At 38.6% G+C, this 18,404-nt stretch overlaps 1 protein-coding gene across 1 annotated transcript in view; it reads left to right on the top strand.

The window, feature by feature from the left end:
* The window catches only part of LOC128641868 (uncharacterized), a 74,347-nt gene extending 69,200 nt beyond the window's left edge, over nt 1-5,147 (top strand). The window contains exon 9 of the mRNA XM_053694432.1: nt 4,910-5,147. Coding sequence (XP_053550407.1) covers nt 4,910-5,130 — 221 coding nt within the window. The 3' untranslated portion in view covers nt 5,131-5,147. The remainder of the gene's footprint in view (nt 1-4,909) is intronic.
* Nucleotides 5,148-18,404: the final 13,257 nt, after the last annotated feature.

The raw sequence follows: 18,404 nt of genomic DNA, 5'->3' as shown, positions 1-18,404 counted from the left end.
TAATTAATTTAATAACAGTAATATTTATTTAGATTTATTTAATTAATATTTAAGTTAGTGGGGTGTTAGGGTTAGTGTTAGACTTAGGTTTAGGGGTTAATAACTTTATTATAGGTTGCAGCGGTATAGGGGGGGCAGGATAGGGGTTAATTAGTTTAATATAGATGGCGGTAGTATAGGGGGGGCAGGATAGGGGTTAATAACTTTATTATAGGTGGCGACGGTGTAGGGGGGCAGATTAGGGGTTAATAAGTTTAATATAGGTGGCAGTGGGGTCCGGGAGTAGCAGTTTAAGGGTTAAACAATTTATTTAGTTGCTTCGGGGTCCGGGATCGGCAGGATAGGGGTTAATAAATTTGTTATAGGTAGCGGCGGTATAGGGTGGGCAGGATAGGGGTTAATAGGTATTATGTAGGTGGCGGAGGGGTCCGGGAGCAGCGGTTTAGGGGTTAATACATTTATTATAGTTGTGGCGGGGTCTAGGAGCGGCGGTTTAGGGGTTAATAACTTTATTTAGTTGCGGGGGGCTCCGGGGCGGCGGTATAGGGGGTAGAACAGTATAGTATAGTGTGAGTCCTTAGTGACAGCTTATCAATAAAGCTGTAAAAAAGCCGAAGAGCAGCGAGATCGGATGAGTGATAACTATCCCCGTACTTGGTGCGCGGCTTTTTGACAGCTTTTTTGATAACTTTGTGAACGTATTCAGGTCTGCGGCGGCGATGTGAGGCGAGCTTAGGCGAGAGTATTGGAGCCGGCGAAGGCAGGTACGTACGAAGCTTCATAACTTGAGGCCATAGGGGCCAAATTATCAAATGGCGGGCGGACATGATTCGCTGTAGCAAATCATGTCATCTGTTCTAAAGCTAACCATGACTGAGGCTGGTGGCTATGCACATATAGCCAGAACATAGTTATACACAAGCAATTGTGCATTAAGGACATTTATAATGATTTAGAACATTTTATAACTGCACTTTTATGTCCATTTAAAGGGACAGTCAAGTCCAAAATAAACTTTTGTGATTCAAATAGGGCATGTATTTTTAAACAACTTTAAAAATTTACTTTTATCAACAATTTTGCTTTGTTCTCTTACCGCTAGGTTTAGAGTTCTGCGGCCAAAGGGGTGCGTTAGCTACGCGTGTATTTTTTCCCCCGCACCTTTTAAATACCGCTGGTATTTAGAGTTCTCTGAAGGGCTGCGTTAGGCTCCAAAAAGGGAGCGTATAGCATAATTTTCCGCCACTTCAACTCTAAATACCAGCGGTGCTTATGGACGCGGCCAGCTTAAAAAACGTGCTTGTGCACGATTCCCCCATAGGAAACAATGGGGCAGATTGAGATGCAAAAAAGCAGCGTTCAGCTCCTAACGCAGCCCCATTGTTTCCTATGGGGAAACACTTCCTAAGTCTGCACCTAACACCCTAACATGTACCCCGAGTCTAAACACCCCTAATCTTACACTTATTAACCCCTAATATGCTGACCCCGCTATCACTGACCCCTGCATATTATTTTTAACCCCTAATCTGCTGCTCCATACACCGCAGCAACCTACGTTATCCCTATGTACCCCTAATCTGCTGCCCCTAACACCGCCGACCCCTATATTATATTTATTAACCCCTAATCTGCCGCCCCCAACGTCGCCGCCACCTACCTACAATTATTAACCCCTAATCTACCAGACCTCACCGCTACTATAATAAAGTTATTAACCCCTAATCCGCCTCACTCCCGCCTCAAAAACCCTATAATAAATAGTATTAACCCCTAATCTGCCCTCCCTAACATCACCGACACCTAACTTCAAGTATTAACCCCTAATCTGCCGACCGGACCTCGCCGCTACTCTAATAAATGTATTAATCCCTAAAGCTAAGTCTAACCCTAACCCTAACACCCCCCTAAATTAAATATAATTTAAATCTAACGAAATAATATAAATCTTATTAAATAAATTATTCCTATTTAAAGCTAAATACTTACCTGTAAAATAAACCCTAATATAGCTACAATATAAATTATAATTATATTGTAGCTATTTTAGGATTAATATTTATTTTACAGGCAACTTTGTATTTATTTTAACCAGGTACAATAGCTATTAAATAGTTAAGAACTATTTAATAGTTACCTAGTTAAAATAAATACAAAATTACCTGTAAAATAAATCCTAACCTAAGTTACAATTAAACCTAACACTATATTATCATTAAATTAATTAAATAAAATACCTACAATTACCTACAATTAAACCTAACACTACACTATCAATAAATAAATGTAATAAACTATCTACAATTATCTACAATTATATCAACTAATCTAAATTGCAAAAAACAAACACTAAATTACAAAAAAACAAACACTAAATTACAAAAAATAAAAAAATATTACAAGAATTTTAAACTAATTACACCTACTCTAAGCCCCCTAAAAAAATAACAAAGCCCCCCAAAATAGAAAAATGCCCTACCCTATTCTAAAATAAAAATGGTAAATCTCTTTTACCTTACCAACCCTTAAAAGGACCTTTTGCGGGGCATGCCCCAAAGTAAACAGCTCTTTTGCCTGTAAAAAAACCCCATACAATACCCCCCCAACATTACAACCCACCAACCACATACCCCTAATCTAACCCAAACCCCCCTTAAATAAACCTAACACTAAGCCCCTGAAGATCTCCCTACCTTGTCTTCACCACGCCGGGTATCACCGATCCGTCCAGAAGAGGGTCCGAAGTCTTCATCCTATCCGGCAAGAAGAGCTCCTCCAGAGGGCCCAAAATCTTCATCCTATCCGGGCAGAAGAGGACATCCGGACCGGCAGACATCTTCATCCAGGCGGCATCTTCTATCTTCTTCCATCCGGCGCGGAGCGGGACCATCTTCAAGCAGCCAACGCGGAGCCATCCTTCTTCACCGACGGACTAACGACGAATGAAGGTTCCTTTAAGGGACGTCATCCAAGATGGCGTCCCTCGAATTCCGATTGGCTGATAGGATTCTATCAACCAATCGGAATTAAGGTAGGAAAAATCTGATTGGCTGATTGAATCAGCCAATCAGATTCAAGTTCAATCCGATTGGCTGATCCAATCAGCCAATCAGATTGAGCTTGCATTCTATTGGCTGATCGGAACAGCCAATATTAATCTAAAAATAGCTACAATATAATTATTATTTATATTGTAGCTATATTAGGGTTTATTTTACAGGTAAGTATTTAGCTTTAAATAGGAATAATTTATTTAATAAGATTTATTTTATTTCGTTAGATTTAAATTATATTTAATTTAGGGCGGTGTTAGTGTTAGGGTTAGACTTAGCTTTAGGGGTTAATACATTTATTAGAGTAGCGGCGAGGTCCGGTTGGCAGATTAGGGGTTAATACTTGAAGTTAGGTGTCGGCGATGTTAGGGAGGGCAGATTAGGGGTTAATACTATTTATTATAGGGCTTTTGAGGCGGATTAGGGGTTAATAACTTTATTATAGTAGCGGTGAGGTCCGGTCGGCAGATTAGGGGTTAATAATTGTAGATAGGTAGCGGCAACGTTGGGGGGGGGCAGATTAGGGGTTAATAAATATTATGTTGGGGTTAGCGATGTTAGGGGCAGCAGATTAGGGGTACATAGGGATAATGTAGGTGGCGGCGGTGTGGGGTCGGCAGATTAGGGGTTAAAAAAATTTAATAGAGTGGCGACGCTGTGGGGGGGCCTCGGTTTAGGGGTACATAGGTAGTTTATGGGTGTTAGTGTACTTTAGAGCACAGTAGTTAAGAGCTTTATGAACCGGTGTTAGCCCAGAAAGTTCTTAACTCCTGGCTTTTCTCTGCGGCTGGAGTTTTGTCGTTAGATTTCTAACGCTCACTTCAGCCAAGACTCTAAATACCGGCGTTAGAAAGATCCCATTGAAAAGATAGGATACGCAACTGGCGTAGGGGGATCTGCGGTATGGAAAAGTCGCGGCTGGAAAGTGAGCGTTAGACCCTTTCATGACTGACTCTAAATACCAGCGGGCGGTAAAAACCAGAGTTAGGACCCCCTAACACTGGTTTGGATGGCTAACGCAGAACTCTAAATCTAGGCGTTAGTATTCTTACTTTAAAAACTAAACATAGGTAGGCTCATATGCTTATATCTTAGACCTTCAAGGCCGCCTCTTTTCTGAATGCATTTTGACAGTTAGTTCATGTGTGTCATATAGATAACACTGTGCTCACTGTGCGCACATGGAGTTACCTAGGAGACAGCACTGATTGGCTATAATTCAAGTCTTTTAAAATAACTGAAATAAGGGGGCATTCTGCAGAGGCTTAGATACAAGGGGGCTGATTTATCATATGTCTGGCGGACATGATCGGCTGTATCGTATCATGTCCGCCAGACATCGATAAATGCTGACAGCATACCCTGTCAGCATTTATCATTGCACAAGCATTTCTGGTGAACTGCTTGTGCAATGCCACCCCCTGCAGGGTGTTAATCATTCCGAACGTATATGATCGGGCGGATTGCTGTCCGTCACCTCAGAGGCGGTGGATGAGTTAAGGAGCAGCAGTCTTAAGACCGTTGCTTCTTAACTGCTGTTTCCGGCGAGCCTGAAGGCTTGCACAGAAACAGGGGCATTAATAGCCATTTGTCCCTTAATAAATGGGCCCCAAGGTAATCACAGAGGTAAAAAGTCTATTAATATAACTGTGTTGGTTATGCAAAACTGGGGAATGGGTAATAAAGGGATTATCTATCTTTTTAAACAGTAACAATTCTGGTGTTGACTGCTCCTTTAAGGTTTAATGCTCTTCAGCAGGTTGTTCTGTTGATGCTGTTGAATTGCACATAAATATAATGCTGGAACTCTTTACTGATTATCTTTTGATTTGCTATTTTGTGTGTGTTTTACACAGGAAAGGAGAAGGTCATTGTGATTATAGATGATCTGGAGGACAGCAGCTCAGAGGAGAAGAACCGGATCTTGGATTATCAGCCAGACATAGGGAATCTGGCCAAAGAGTTGTTCATCTTCAGTGAAAGCGAGAAGACGTCCTACAAGTTAAACCCTGGAGATTTGCTGATAGACAGTAGCATTGGAGAGAAATTCCTCGGAATAAAAGATCTACTGCAATAAAAACCATTTCAATTGGATATTGACTCATTTTTTCATGATAAATAAATTGTTGTCTTCTGTAGCACAGACTTTAGTCCCCACTAATAATGCTGCCGCACTCTTGTTCCCTCTATTCCATAACACATTTGTGATTTTCTCTTTACCCCTCTCATACTCTGCTGCTAAGCTCTCTTATAGTTCAGTCATTATTTTCAGATGTCTAAACTATTTGGGATCAGAGAAAAAAAATCATGTTGATTACTACATTTTTGTTCATGTGGTATATGACAAAGTATTTGACTTCAAAGGTATATAGTCTGTGTGTGTGTGTAAATATATATATATATATACACAAATATGTGTATGTGTGTATATATTGTATATAAATATGTCTAAATATGTGTATGTGTATATACAGTATATATATATATATATATATATATATATAAAGAGAGAGAGAGAGAGAGAGATGTTTAATCAATTTTAATGTTTTACTGTGTTTTAAATAGCAATATTTGACACTCCAATGTTCTTCACATAGAAGAAAATATTATTTTTATTTCTAAATATTTATTTCTTTATCTGTATATATATTAGACATGTGCATTTGTTGCAATGAATAACAAATATTTCTGTTGCCAGCAGCTAGTTGGTAAAAACAAATAAAACTTTTGCTGTGATCATGAGATTTCATAGAACCTACTTAAACTGAATAGGAAAATAACATGACCATGCTGCACATGACAGATGCACACTCCCTTGCAAGTCATGGGACAAGCATCCTGATTGGCTGTTTAAAGTCTCTTTACAGTGGGGTGTAAAATTTGAGGTAAAAGATCTTTCTTTTTTACATAGAGATATCCAGGTGATATTTTCTATTCATCTTTTTAAAGCTATGCAGAATCACTTTCATGTGCTATAAAATTTAGGTATCATGGCCCTTTAATTGAATGCAGCTGGAATTCTGTTTTGTTTTTTTTTATTCTGGATTGTCAGTCCTTTTGTGCCTGCATGACGTCGAGATTTAGGTTCCTTTCCATATAGTATCATTTTTGTAGAAGAAAATAAAACATGAAATTATAATGTGATGAGTGGGTGGCCAGCACATGCTGGGTATATACAGGAAACGTTTGTATAAAACTCAGAACATATAGGGCTAGATTATGAGTGGCGCACTGATGTGCGTGAGTGAAAAGTGGTTTTATCGCTGCTCCTTGTGTGCGTCAAAAGTATTACAGGTTGAAAGTAAATGTGTTCGCTCAAGCACAATTGAATTTAATGCGCATCGGGTTAGCGCGACTTCAGAACTCGCTCGAATAAAAAGTTGCACAAAATACATCAAAATTACATATAAATGACTTGTTCAATTACACTCATAATAACACCATCTAATAAAAATGATTAAAACAATACTGCAATAAAAAGCTAAAATGGCTCAAAGATATAAGGTATCAGGTGTTAGAAAAAAGGTTGCAAAGGGCTTTACTATAGAGATACATATACACATGTTTTTATATATGTATATGTTTGTAAATATATATTGATTTATTTGTATGTGTATATGTATAAACACATAAATACAGATGCACACACATATACACACTTATATATAAGTGCATTGTAGCCCTTTCCAGTCAAGTAGCTGAAAACATGAAAAAGCATATTTACATCACATAAGGGAATATCTTCTAATTATTTTAAATAAATATTGTTGTATATATATATCTATAAATATATATATAAAAAATATATATATACACACACACAGTATATAACCCAGTCTCACTCAATCCAACAACTGCCAGGGGGCTAGCAAAAGCAAATATAGAAATGAATACAAGATTGCATTCTCTGGTCTTTTGGATGATTTACTGTAAAAAAAATTGTGACGTTTCAGGGACAAATTATCCCCTACCTCGAGGTCTGAGGAAGGGGATACTTTGTCCCCGAAACGTCACAATTTTCTACAGTAAATCATCCAAAAGACCAGAGTGCCTGCTGTTTTTTTATATATATATATATATATATATAGTATTTGATTCCAGATGTCAGCGCTCAGAGAATGGAGAAAACACAAAGAAAAAACAACTTATGGTGCAGTATGTCAATACTTGATATTGGTTTTTATGAAGAAAAATAGAAAAGTGCTCACCTTTTCAAACCTCAAACATGTGAGGTATGTGTATTGCACGGAGGGAATGTGATCCCTGTCTGTGTTAAAGATGTGTTTCTTTTTCCACCTTTTATGGTAATCTTCTCATCAAGCCTCTAGGAGTATGGTATTTACACTTCTCCTCTGTGGAGTATGGTGGATTATGGATTATGGTGATATTTAATTATCACTCTGTGAAAAAAACTCAATCAAATTAGCATAAAATCCTAATAAATGGGAGTTCATAGGGACCAAGCAATGATATGCTTATAGTTCAGTCATGTTCCCAAGTGTTTTGTATAGTTAAAAACAAGTACTGGAAAGTCCGGTATAGGGCTCTGTGGCACGTATTAAAAGTATGTGAAAGAAATCGTGTCTCTCAGTGCTCTGGCGATACCCCCAAAAAGTTGCGGATGTTGAAATAACAAAGTGACACTGACTCTGTGTCAAACTACTTACTCTGTGTAAGTCTGGATAAGTCTGGATTTTGAATGAAAAAGTTGCACTAAATGTCTGTCTGTTCGTCAGTATTAAAATCACAGACTAGTAAATCCTGCTTTTCATAATTGGCCAAGATAGCTGACGCCTCAACTACCTTCTTGGCAGGTTCTCAGGGACATTGAGATTTTCTTTCCATATAACAGAATTTTTGTATAAAATAAAAAAAAAAACATGAAATTCTCATGGTATGATTGAGTAGCCAACACCATGAGTATGAAGTGCAGTTGAACTCATATCCTCCAGCACATGACTGGTTTGTTTGAAAATGCTTTGAATAAAGGTTGAAGTACTCAGAAACATGTACCTGCGGCATGCCTTACATCAGTGAAACTTCTAGTGCAAAAAAACAAATAACACTTCATATTTTATACATTAATTAAAATTATCAATCAGTATCACTGTTAAATGTTTATTAGTCTTCATATCATAAGAGGAACTGGTGCTGGGGGGCCTATATCAGTCTGTCCATTCATAGAGGTGTGCAGAATGTGTACAGTCCAAATGCAGAGGAACCTTTTATAAATGCAGGTTCTTAAATCATTATACAGAGCTACATGTATATTATTATTATTGCTTACTACTGTCACACCGCGCGGCTCTAGCCGTTGCTAGGGGCGCAGCATCTCCTTCCTTGCTCGTTGCCAGAGGCTGTGTTGGGTCCGGATGCGTGCGGCTCTGACGTCATCGCCGCACACTCCTCTCTCTCTCTCTCTGATGCCGGTCCAGACGCCTGTGGCGTGAATCCTGCGCCTATGTACGTTTTTTCAAAACAATCTATCACTGCCCAAGTATAGGTGTTCATTTGTGTGCTCCTGGGCGTGATAGATTGTTAAATCAAATATAGACAAGTGATGAACGTTACACCTCACTCCAGATATAGCCTCCTTTGCTAGTGTAGTCTTCTCACAATTGACTACACAGTATTTTAAAAAATGGAAAAGGTAATAAAGGGGCGCTAAAAAGCAATCTGGATATTTGCAAAAAGATGAATTCTTACTAATGTGTATAAAATTTACTACGTGTGATAATCCTAAAATGATTTAGCCTTTGGATGATAAACAATTCTTAATTGAACAATTATTAATTGGGAAAAAGTAAATAATGAAGTTAATGTTTATAAAAAAATAAATTATAAGGTATTGTGGACATAAAAAAGGTTCCTAACTTAGGTTCTTAAAGGGCCACTAAACCCAAAATCTTTCTTTCATGATTCAGATAGAGAATACAAATTTAAACAACATTACAATTTACTTCTATTATTTATTTTGCTTCATTTTTTAGATATCCTTAGTTGAAGAAAAAGCAATGCGCATGGGTGAGCCAATCACACAAGGCTTCTATGTGCAGCAACCAATCAGCAGCTACTGAGCATATCTAGATATGCTTTTCAGCAAAGAATATAAAGAGAATAAAACAAATTAGATAATAGAAGTAAATTAGAAAGATGTTTAAAATTGCATTCTCTTTCTAATGAAAGTAAATTGGAAAGTTGTTTAAAATTACATGCTGTATCTGAATCATGAACATTTAATAAAACCTGAGTGTCCCTTTAATCATTTTATGACTGAGTGCTAAAACACATATTATGTGCTAAAACTTATATAGTCTCCTAAGTGTTGTAAATAAAAAGATAACCACAAAGAGTTAATAAGGAAATGAGTGAGGATAAAGTGATCAGCCTAAGAGGCAATCTTACAAGTCTGTCTTTAATAAGGGATCCTGAGTATAAGGGATCCTGTGACTGTGTATTATAACTGCATTTACTTCAGAATTAGCAAACAAACCGGGATGTATCAAGATAAGCATACAAAATGAATTAGGTATAAATAGCTGATTTAATAAACATAGATAAATACAAGGTAAAGGTATATGCAAAAATCTATTATTAGGGAAAATTAATCATTTTATCCTCACTCATTTCCTTATTAACTCTTTGTGGTTATCTTTTTATTTACAACACTTAGGAGACTATATAAGTTTTAGCACATAATATATGTTTTAGCACTCAGTCATAAAATGATTAAGAACCTATCGGCTAGATTTAGAGTTTGGCGTTAGCTGTCAAAACCAGCGTTAGAGGCTGGTTTTGGGCTACCGCTGGTATTTAGAGTCAGTCAGGAAAGGGTCTAACGCTCACTTTCCAGCCGCGACTTTTCCATACCGCAGATCCCCCTACGCCATTTGCGTATCCTATCTTTTCAATGGGATCTTTCTAACGCCGGTATTTAGAGTCTTGGCTGAAGTGAGCGTTAGAAATCTAACGACAAAACTCCAGCCGCAGAAAAAAGCCAGGAGTTAAGAGCTTTCTGGGCTAACGCCGGTTCATAAAGCTCTTAACTACTGTGCTCTAACGTACACTAACACCCATAAACTACCTATGTACCCCTAAACCGAGGTCCCCCCACATCGCCGCCACTCTATTAAAATTTTTTAACCCCTAATCTACCGCTCCGTACACTAACACCGCCGCCGCAACCTACGTTATCCCTATGAACCTCTAATCTGCTGCCCCTAACACCGTTGGCCCCTATATTATATTTATTAACCCCTAATCTGCCGCCCCCAATGTCGCCTCCACCTACCTACAATTATTAACCCCTAATCTGCCGACCGGACCTCACCGCTACTATAATAAATGTATTAACCCCTAATCCCTAATCCGCCTCACTCCCGCCTCAATAACCCTATAATAAATAGTATTAACCCCTAATCTGCCCTCCCTAACATCGCCGACACCTAACTTCAAGTATTAACCCCTAATCTGCCGACCGGACCTCACCGCTACTCTAATACATTTATTAACCCCTAAAGCTAAGTCTAACCCTAACACTAACACCCCCCTAAGTTAAATATAATTTAAATCTAACAAAATAAATCTTATTAAATAAATTATTCCTATTTAAAGCTAAATACTTACCTGTAAAATAAACCCTAATATAGCTACAATATAAATTATAATTATATTGTAGCTATTTTAGGATTAATATTTATTTTACAGGCAACTTTGTATTTATTTTAACCAGGTACAATAGCTATTAAATAGTTAATAACTATTTAATAGTTACCTAGTTAAAATAATTACAAAATTACCTGTAAAATAAATCCTAACCTAAGTTACAATTAAACCTAACACTACACTATCAATACATTAATTAAATAAAATACCTACAATTACCTACAATTAAACCTAACACTACACTATCAATACATTAATTAAATACAATACCTACAAATAAATACAATTAAATAAACTAACTAAAGTACAAAAAAATAAAAAAGAACTAAGTTACAAAAAATAAAAAAATATTTACAAACATTAGAAAAATATTACAACAATTTTAAACTAATTACACCTACTAAGCCCCCTAATAAAATAACAAAGACCCCCAAAATAAAAAAATGCCCTACCCTATTCTAAAATTAAAATAGAAAAGCTCTTTTACCTTACCAGCCCTGAAAAGGGCCTTTTGCGGGGCATGCCCCAAAGAATTCAGCTCTTTTGCCTGTAAAAAAAAAACATACCATACCCCCCCCAACATTACAACCCACCACCCACATACCCCTAATCTAACCCAAACCCCCCTTAAATAATCCTAACACTAAGCCCCTGAAGATCTCCCTACCTTGTCTTCACCACACCGGGTTCACCGATCGGTCCAGAAGAGCTTCCGAAGTCTTCATCCAAGCGGGAGCTGAAGAGGTCCATGATCCGGCTGAAGTCTTCATCCAAGCGGGAGCTGAAGAGGTCCATGATACGACTGAAGTCTTCATCCAAGCAGGAGCTGAAGAGGTCCATGATCCGGCTGAAGTCTTCAATCAAGCGGCATCTTCAATCTTCTTTCTTCCGGATCCATGTTCATCCCACCGACGCGGAACATCCATCTTCACTGACGACTTCCCGACGAATGACGGTTCCTTTAAGGGACGTCATCCAAGATGGCGTCCCTCGAATTCCGAGGATTCTATCAGCCAATCGGAATTAAGGTAGGAAAATTCTGATTGGCTGATGGAATCAACCAATCAGATTCAAGTTCAATACGATTGGCTGATCCAATCAGCCAATCAGATTGAGCTTGCATTCTCTTGGCTGATCGGAACAGCCAATAGAATGCGAGCTCAATCTGATTGGCTTCTGGGATCAGCCAATCGGATTGAACTTGAATCTGATTGGCTGATTCCATCAGCCAATCAGAATTTTCCTATCAAGGATGTGGGGGTGTGTATTCAAATGGGTGCTTGCACAGTAAAATAATTTAATTTAATTGTATAAATTTGTCAGTCCCTTTTCCCACAAACTGCTGTTATAGTATGTTGAAAACTCCTTCTGTGTGCAGTGTCAGAGGGTTAAACCCCAAATCCCCTGATCTGTGCAATATGAAAGTTCACTTTTCCATTTATAAACCACTGGTGCAGAGTATTCAATTAGTTAAGTGACTCACCACCTCCTTACTTCTTGGGTGCCGTCCTTTCTTGCTCCCCAGGATGCTGGTTAACCAGTAGTGTGGTGCCGCCGTCAAATCTTCATTCTCTGCCCCTTGTTAGTGGTTAAAAAACTTCTCTCAGGAGTTACAATGTCTTGGCAGTGTGGTGTTGTACTCATGCAGTAAAAAAGGGTTTATTAAGTGCTGATTCACTTAATGTGCTCACTGTGGCCTCAGCTGCGAATTATCCAATGAAAAAATGTTGTCAGGAGCACCAAAAAGTAAATTGAAAAGACTTGCTTTATTATTTTTGTGAATAAAACAAAACAAACTTTTTATGATACTCCATCACCCACTATAATGAATACATCAATGGAATTATCATATCCCTATAGATCTGTATACCCAACACCACAATAAATTAGGTTCCAGGCCAAATATGAGAATGCAATATAAATAGAACCCTTAAAAAAGAGTTCATGTTGTAATTACAGCTTATAAACGTTTTTAAGGTTTTGAAATATTCTATCACTCAATAATACGAAGACATTAATGTAATTATCACATCCCTATAGATCCATATATCCAATAGTACACTGAATTAAGTCATAGGCTAACACGAGAATATAAGATAAACAGAACCCCTAACAAGTTTACGTTATAATTACAAAGTTACAGCCATGCCAAAATGGTTTGTTATTGAGTACACAAGTCAGGACCAAGCATAGGTAGTATATATTTTCAGTCAGCAATTCATCACACAGTGATGAGGTAATAAGAGGTTAATATAGATATGTAATGCACAGAGATGATAAAAAACATATCATGTTCTGATCATCCTAATACCTGCAGATTAATATCTGTTGCTGACCAAAATTGCGGGCAATAGTGTATTAGCAAATTGCAGAGCAAATAAGTGGGTCTGGCAGGCAGTGTATCTGTAAACCTTAAAGGCAGCCTAGTGATCATGCAATAATAAGTCAATTCAGAATAGTAATGTGATGTACTGATAAGGTTAAGCCCGTATCCAGTTTTGTATACCTTAATCTCAAAATGTTTGAATTTCTTTATAGAGCAGGCAGGTGTGGCAACAAGTGAATAAGCACTCGTAATATAAGCTAGAATAACTAGCAAAACGTCTCAGTAAAACATATACACATGACAGGAATATCTGACACACCCCCCTCCTCCCCCTTCACGTCACACAGCACATATCCCAATGATCCGTGAGAGCAACAAATTCTCCATTGGTCGAGAGGGAGGAGGGAGTGGTCTAGGTTCTGCTGTCAGGCATGTAAACAAGCCTTTACGAGACAGTTCGGCAGTGTCCCTGAGGAATAAAAAAAAAAAAAAAAACACTCCAAATAGAGATAGCTACAGCCTGGCCAGAGCCAGAGAGGCAGGGTGAAACTTTGTGAGTTGTAGCAGCTGTAGACACGGCACCATTTAGCCCCATTAATTGATCATTTTCTGATCACTCGCAACCAGGATCCTGTTCACTAAAAATTAGAGAGGCAGTAATTATGATGAAATTGATACAAGCAGAGAACAGACACAGCGATCTTTAGCACCAAAAAAAAAAAAAAAAAAAAAATGCTGTTTACTTAAAACTAGAGAGGCAGCAATTGTGAAGAAATTGATACAAGCAGAGAACAGACACAGCAATCTTTAGTAACATAAAAATGTACATTATAATACAGAATTTGGTGTAAAGGTCTTTTTATTTTATTTTTTACACAGCAGAGCGTTTAGTGCCTATAGTTTTTCACTGTGCAATCAGAAGTATACACGTTAGCTTTCCAGTTGTCTAGGGAACACAGGTGTTTACTCTAATCTACAATGACCATAGAAAGTTATCATTGGTGAAACAAGACATGGGTGTGTACACCCTAACCAATTGAATCACAGAGGTGGGTTTTTAAACTTGAATCTCACACACAATTTTTAAGCAGGCTAGGATTAAGGCAGACGCCGAAACCGGTCAGCCTTTTTGTTTTCTGTGTTTCTAAGGTTATTTATCACTCTTTCCCTGGGGGTTAGTTAACCCTTTTTGTTTTGTTTTATTCACAAAAATAATAAAGCAAGTCTTTTCAATTTACTTTTTGGTGCTCCTGACAACATTTTTTCATTGCAGAATTTTCCTACCTTAATTCCGATTGGCTGATAGAATCCTATCAGCCAATCGGAATTCGAGGGACGCCATCTTGGATGACGTCCCTTAAAGGAACCGTCATTCGTCGGGAAGTTGTCGGTGAAGATGGATGTTCTGCGTCGGCGGGATGAACATGGATCCGGAAGAAAGAAGATTGAAGATGCCACTTGATAGAAGACTTCAGCCGGATCATGGACCTCTTCAGCTCCCGCTTGGATGAAGACTTCAGTCATATCATGGACCTCTTCAGCTCCCGCTTGGATGAAGACTTCAGCCGGATCATGGACCTCTTCAGCTCCCGCTTGGATGAAGACTTCGGAAGCTCTTCTGGACCGATCGGTGAACCCGGTGTGGTGAAGACAAGGTAGGGAGATCTTCAGGGGCTTAGTGTTAGGTTTATTTAAGGGGGGTTTGGGTTAGATTAGGGGTATGTGGGTGGTGGGTTGTAATGTTGGGGGGAGTATTGTATGTTTTTTTTTTACAGGCAAAAGAGCTGAATTCTTTGGGGCATGCCCCACAAAAGGCCCTGGGCTGGTAAGGTAAAAGAGCTTTTCTATTTTAATTTTAGAATAGGGTAGGGCATTTTTTTTATTTTGGGCGTCTTTGTTATTTTATTAGGGGGCTTAGAGTAGGTGTTTTTTATTTTTTGTAACTTAGTTCTTTTTTATTTTTTGGTACTTTAGTTAGTTTATTTAATTGTATTTATTTGTAGGTATTGTATTTAATTAATTTATTGATAGTGTAGTGTTAGGTTTAATTGTAGGTAATTGTAGGTATTTTATTTAATTAATTTATTGATAGTGTAGTGTTAGGTTTAATTGTAACTTAGGTTAGGATTTATTTTACAGGTAATTTTGTAATTATTTTAACTAGGTAACTATTAAATAGTTATTAACTATTTAATAGCTATTGTACCTGGTTAAAATAAATACAAAGTTGCCTGTAAAATAAATATTAATCCTAAAATAGCTACAATATAATTATAATTTATATTGTAGCTATATTAGGGTTTATTTTACAGGTAAGTATTTAGCTTTAAATAGGAATAATTTATTTGATAAGAGTTAATTTATTTCGTTAGATTTAAATTATATTTAACTTAGGGGGGTGTTAGGGTTAAGGTTAGACTTAGCTTTAGGGGTTAATAAATGTATTAGAGTAGCGGTGAGGTCCGGTCGGCAGATTAGGGGTTAATAATTGTAGGTAGGTAGCGGCGACGTTGGGGGGGTAGATTAGGGGGTAATAAATATAATATAGGGGTCGGCGGTGTTAGGGGCAGCAGATTAGGGGTTCATAGGGATAACGTAGGTTGCGGCGGTGTACGGAGCGGCAAATTAGGGGTTAAAAAAATATGCAGGTGTCAGCGATAGCGGGGGCGGCAGATTAGGGGTTAATAAGTGTAAGGTTAGGGGTGTTTAGACTCGGGGTTCATGTTAGGGTGTTAGGTGCAGACATAGGAAGTGTTTCCCCATAGGAAACAATGGGGCTGCGTTAGGAGCTGAACGCTGCTTTTTTGCAGGTGTTTGGTTTTTTTTCAGCTCAAAATGCCCCATTGTTTCCTATGGGGATATCGTGCACGAGCACGTTTTTGAAGCTGGCCGCGTCCGTAAGCACCGCTGGTATTGAGAGTTGCAGTGGCGGTAAATATGCTATACGCTCCTTTTTTGGAGCCTAACGCAGCCCTTCTGTGAACTCTAAATACCAGCGGTATTTAAAAGGTGCGGGAGAAAAAAAGCCAGCGTTAGCTACGCGGGTCGTTACCGACAAAACTCTAAATCTAGCCGTATGTTAGGAACCTTTTTTATGTCCACAACACCTTATTGTTATTTTTTATAAACATTCACTTATTTCTTATATTCACATCCCAACACCTTTCACTTAATTATTTACTTTTCCCTAATTAAAAATTGTTCAATTAAGAATTGTTCATCATCCAAAGGCTAAATCATTTTAGGATTATCACACGTAGTAAATTTTATACACATTAGTAAGGATTCATCTTTTTGCAAATATCCATTTTGTGATAGATTGTTACTTCTCTGATTGCCTTATAGTTGTTGAACCCTGCCTGTCTGACTACTATGTCTGTTAACCCCAAATTGCTGGATTGATATACTGCTGCTGAACTCTGCCTGTCTGACTACTGTGCCTGTTAACCCCAAATTGCTGAATTGATATACTGCTGCTAAACTCTGCCTGTCTGACTACTATGCCTGTTAACCCCAAATTGCTGGATTGATATACTGCTGCTGAACTCTGCCTGTCTGACTACTCTGCCTTTTAACCCCTAAATTGCTGGATTGATATACTGCTGCTGAACTCTGCCTGTCTGACTACTCTGCCTGCTAACCCCTAAATTGATGGATTGCTTACTGCTGCTGATCTCTGCTTGTTTGACCACTCTGCTTGTTTAACCCCTATTGTGCTGGTTTGCCTCTGTGTTGCCAAACCCTGCTTGACCATTCTAGTGGTTTACCCTTGGACTGCTTTACCGTTGCCAAATCCTGCCTGTTCCCGCTGAAGACCATCCTGCCTGTGATGAGTGCCGCTTACCTCATCTTGCGAACTTTCTCTGCTCTGGGATACTCCCTATCATTGCGGCTCGACTGATAGTGGATTATCCCACGAACATTACAACTACTGAGTTACCTTTGGGGGGGGGGGGCAAAAAAATATTTGCACCAGGGCCCTCTCTTGAGTAGGTCGGCTACAGCTTCATAGAATTGTTGTATACATTTTAATTACTTTATCATGTTAATTGTACAATCAGTAACAATTGCTTGAAAGCTCGTTATTATAATATAAAAGAAAAGTATTTCCTTGTTTAATATACAATTCCAGCATTTTTTTTACATCATCCAATACTAATGTTAGATGTAAAAAATTTGAATTTTGGATCATTTTTCCAGGTTTATCTAATGTTTGGCAAGATGGCGGCATCCAAATGGCCACTATACCAGGAAGCCACTCTGCATATGTAGAAAGCAATTGTCAGATTGAAAGTGTCAGTTGGTGTTCAGGGTCTTAGTCATTTTGGAAACAAACTCCTCTTGTTTATAGTCTCTCATTAGTCGTTGCATAAATGCAACAAAATGACTCCATAGAGACCCTTATTTATTATTATTATTATTCTTTATTTATAAAGCGCTGACAGATTCCCCAGCGCTGCCCATGGATACAAGGATAACAGTACAGTGGAGAAACAATACGATAAGACACAACATTTTACAGACAAATACAGGGGGAATTGAGGGCCCTGTTCCCGTAGGAACTTACAATCTAGATGGGTAGGAAGATTGGAAACAGGAGGTGGGGACTGCAGAGGTGAGAATGATATTAGTGAGGAGATAGAGGGCAACTGTTATTTATTTGAAGTTAGTTTGTTAAGTCGGGTGATAAGCTTCCCTGAACAGAAAGGTCTTTAGGGAACGTTTAAAGGAGGAGAGGTTAGGGGAAGTGCATTCCAGAGGGTTGGTGCTGCACGAGAGAAGTCCTGTAGTCTAGAATGAGAGGAGGTGATGGTAGAGGATGCAAGAAGCAGGTTATTGTTGGATCTTAGGGGACGGGCAGGAGTATATTTGTTGATGAGTGAGGACAGGTAGGGTGGGGCAGCATTGGTGAGGGCTTTGTAGGTCAGGGTGAGAATTTTGAATTTAACTCTGTTGTGAATGTGGAGCCAGTGAAGGGACTCACAGAGAGGCGCAGCAGAAACAGAGCGTTGAGAGAGGTGGATTAGTCTGGCAGATACATTTAGGATGGATTGGAGGGGAGAGAGGCAGGAGAGAGGGAGGCCAGTTAGTAAGTTGTTACAGTAGTCAAGTCAGGAAATTACCAGGGAGTGGATGAGCTGTGGATGAGCTGTTTGGTAGTTTCAGCACTCAGAAACGGGCGAATTTTTGAGATATTGCGTAGGTGGTTGCGGCAGGATGAAGAGAGCAGTTGGATGTGGGGAATGAAGGACAGATTTGAGTTAAGCGTGACTCCGAGGCAGCGGACTTGGGGTGATGGGGAGATAGTGGTGCCGCCAACAGTGATAGAAAAATTAGAGACTGGAGTGGAGCTAGAGGGG

This window comes from Bombina bombina, chromosome 11 (genome assembly GCF_027579735.1).
Source record: "Bombina bombina isolate aBomBom1 chromosome 11, aBomBom1.pri, whole genome shotgun sequence".
Taxonomy (NCBI): Eukaryota; Metazoa; Chordata; class Amphibia; order Anura; family Bombinatoridae; genus Bombina; species Bombina bombina.
This window is presented reverse-complemented; position numbering and strand designations above follow the sequence as displayed.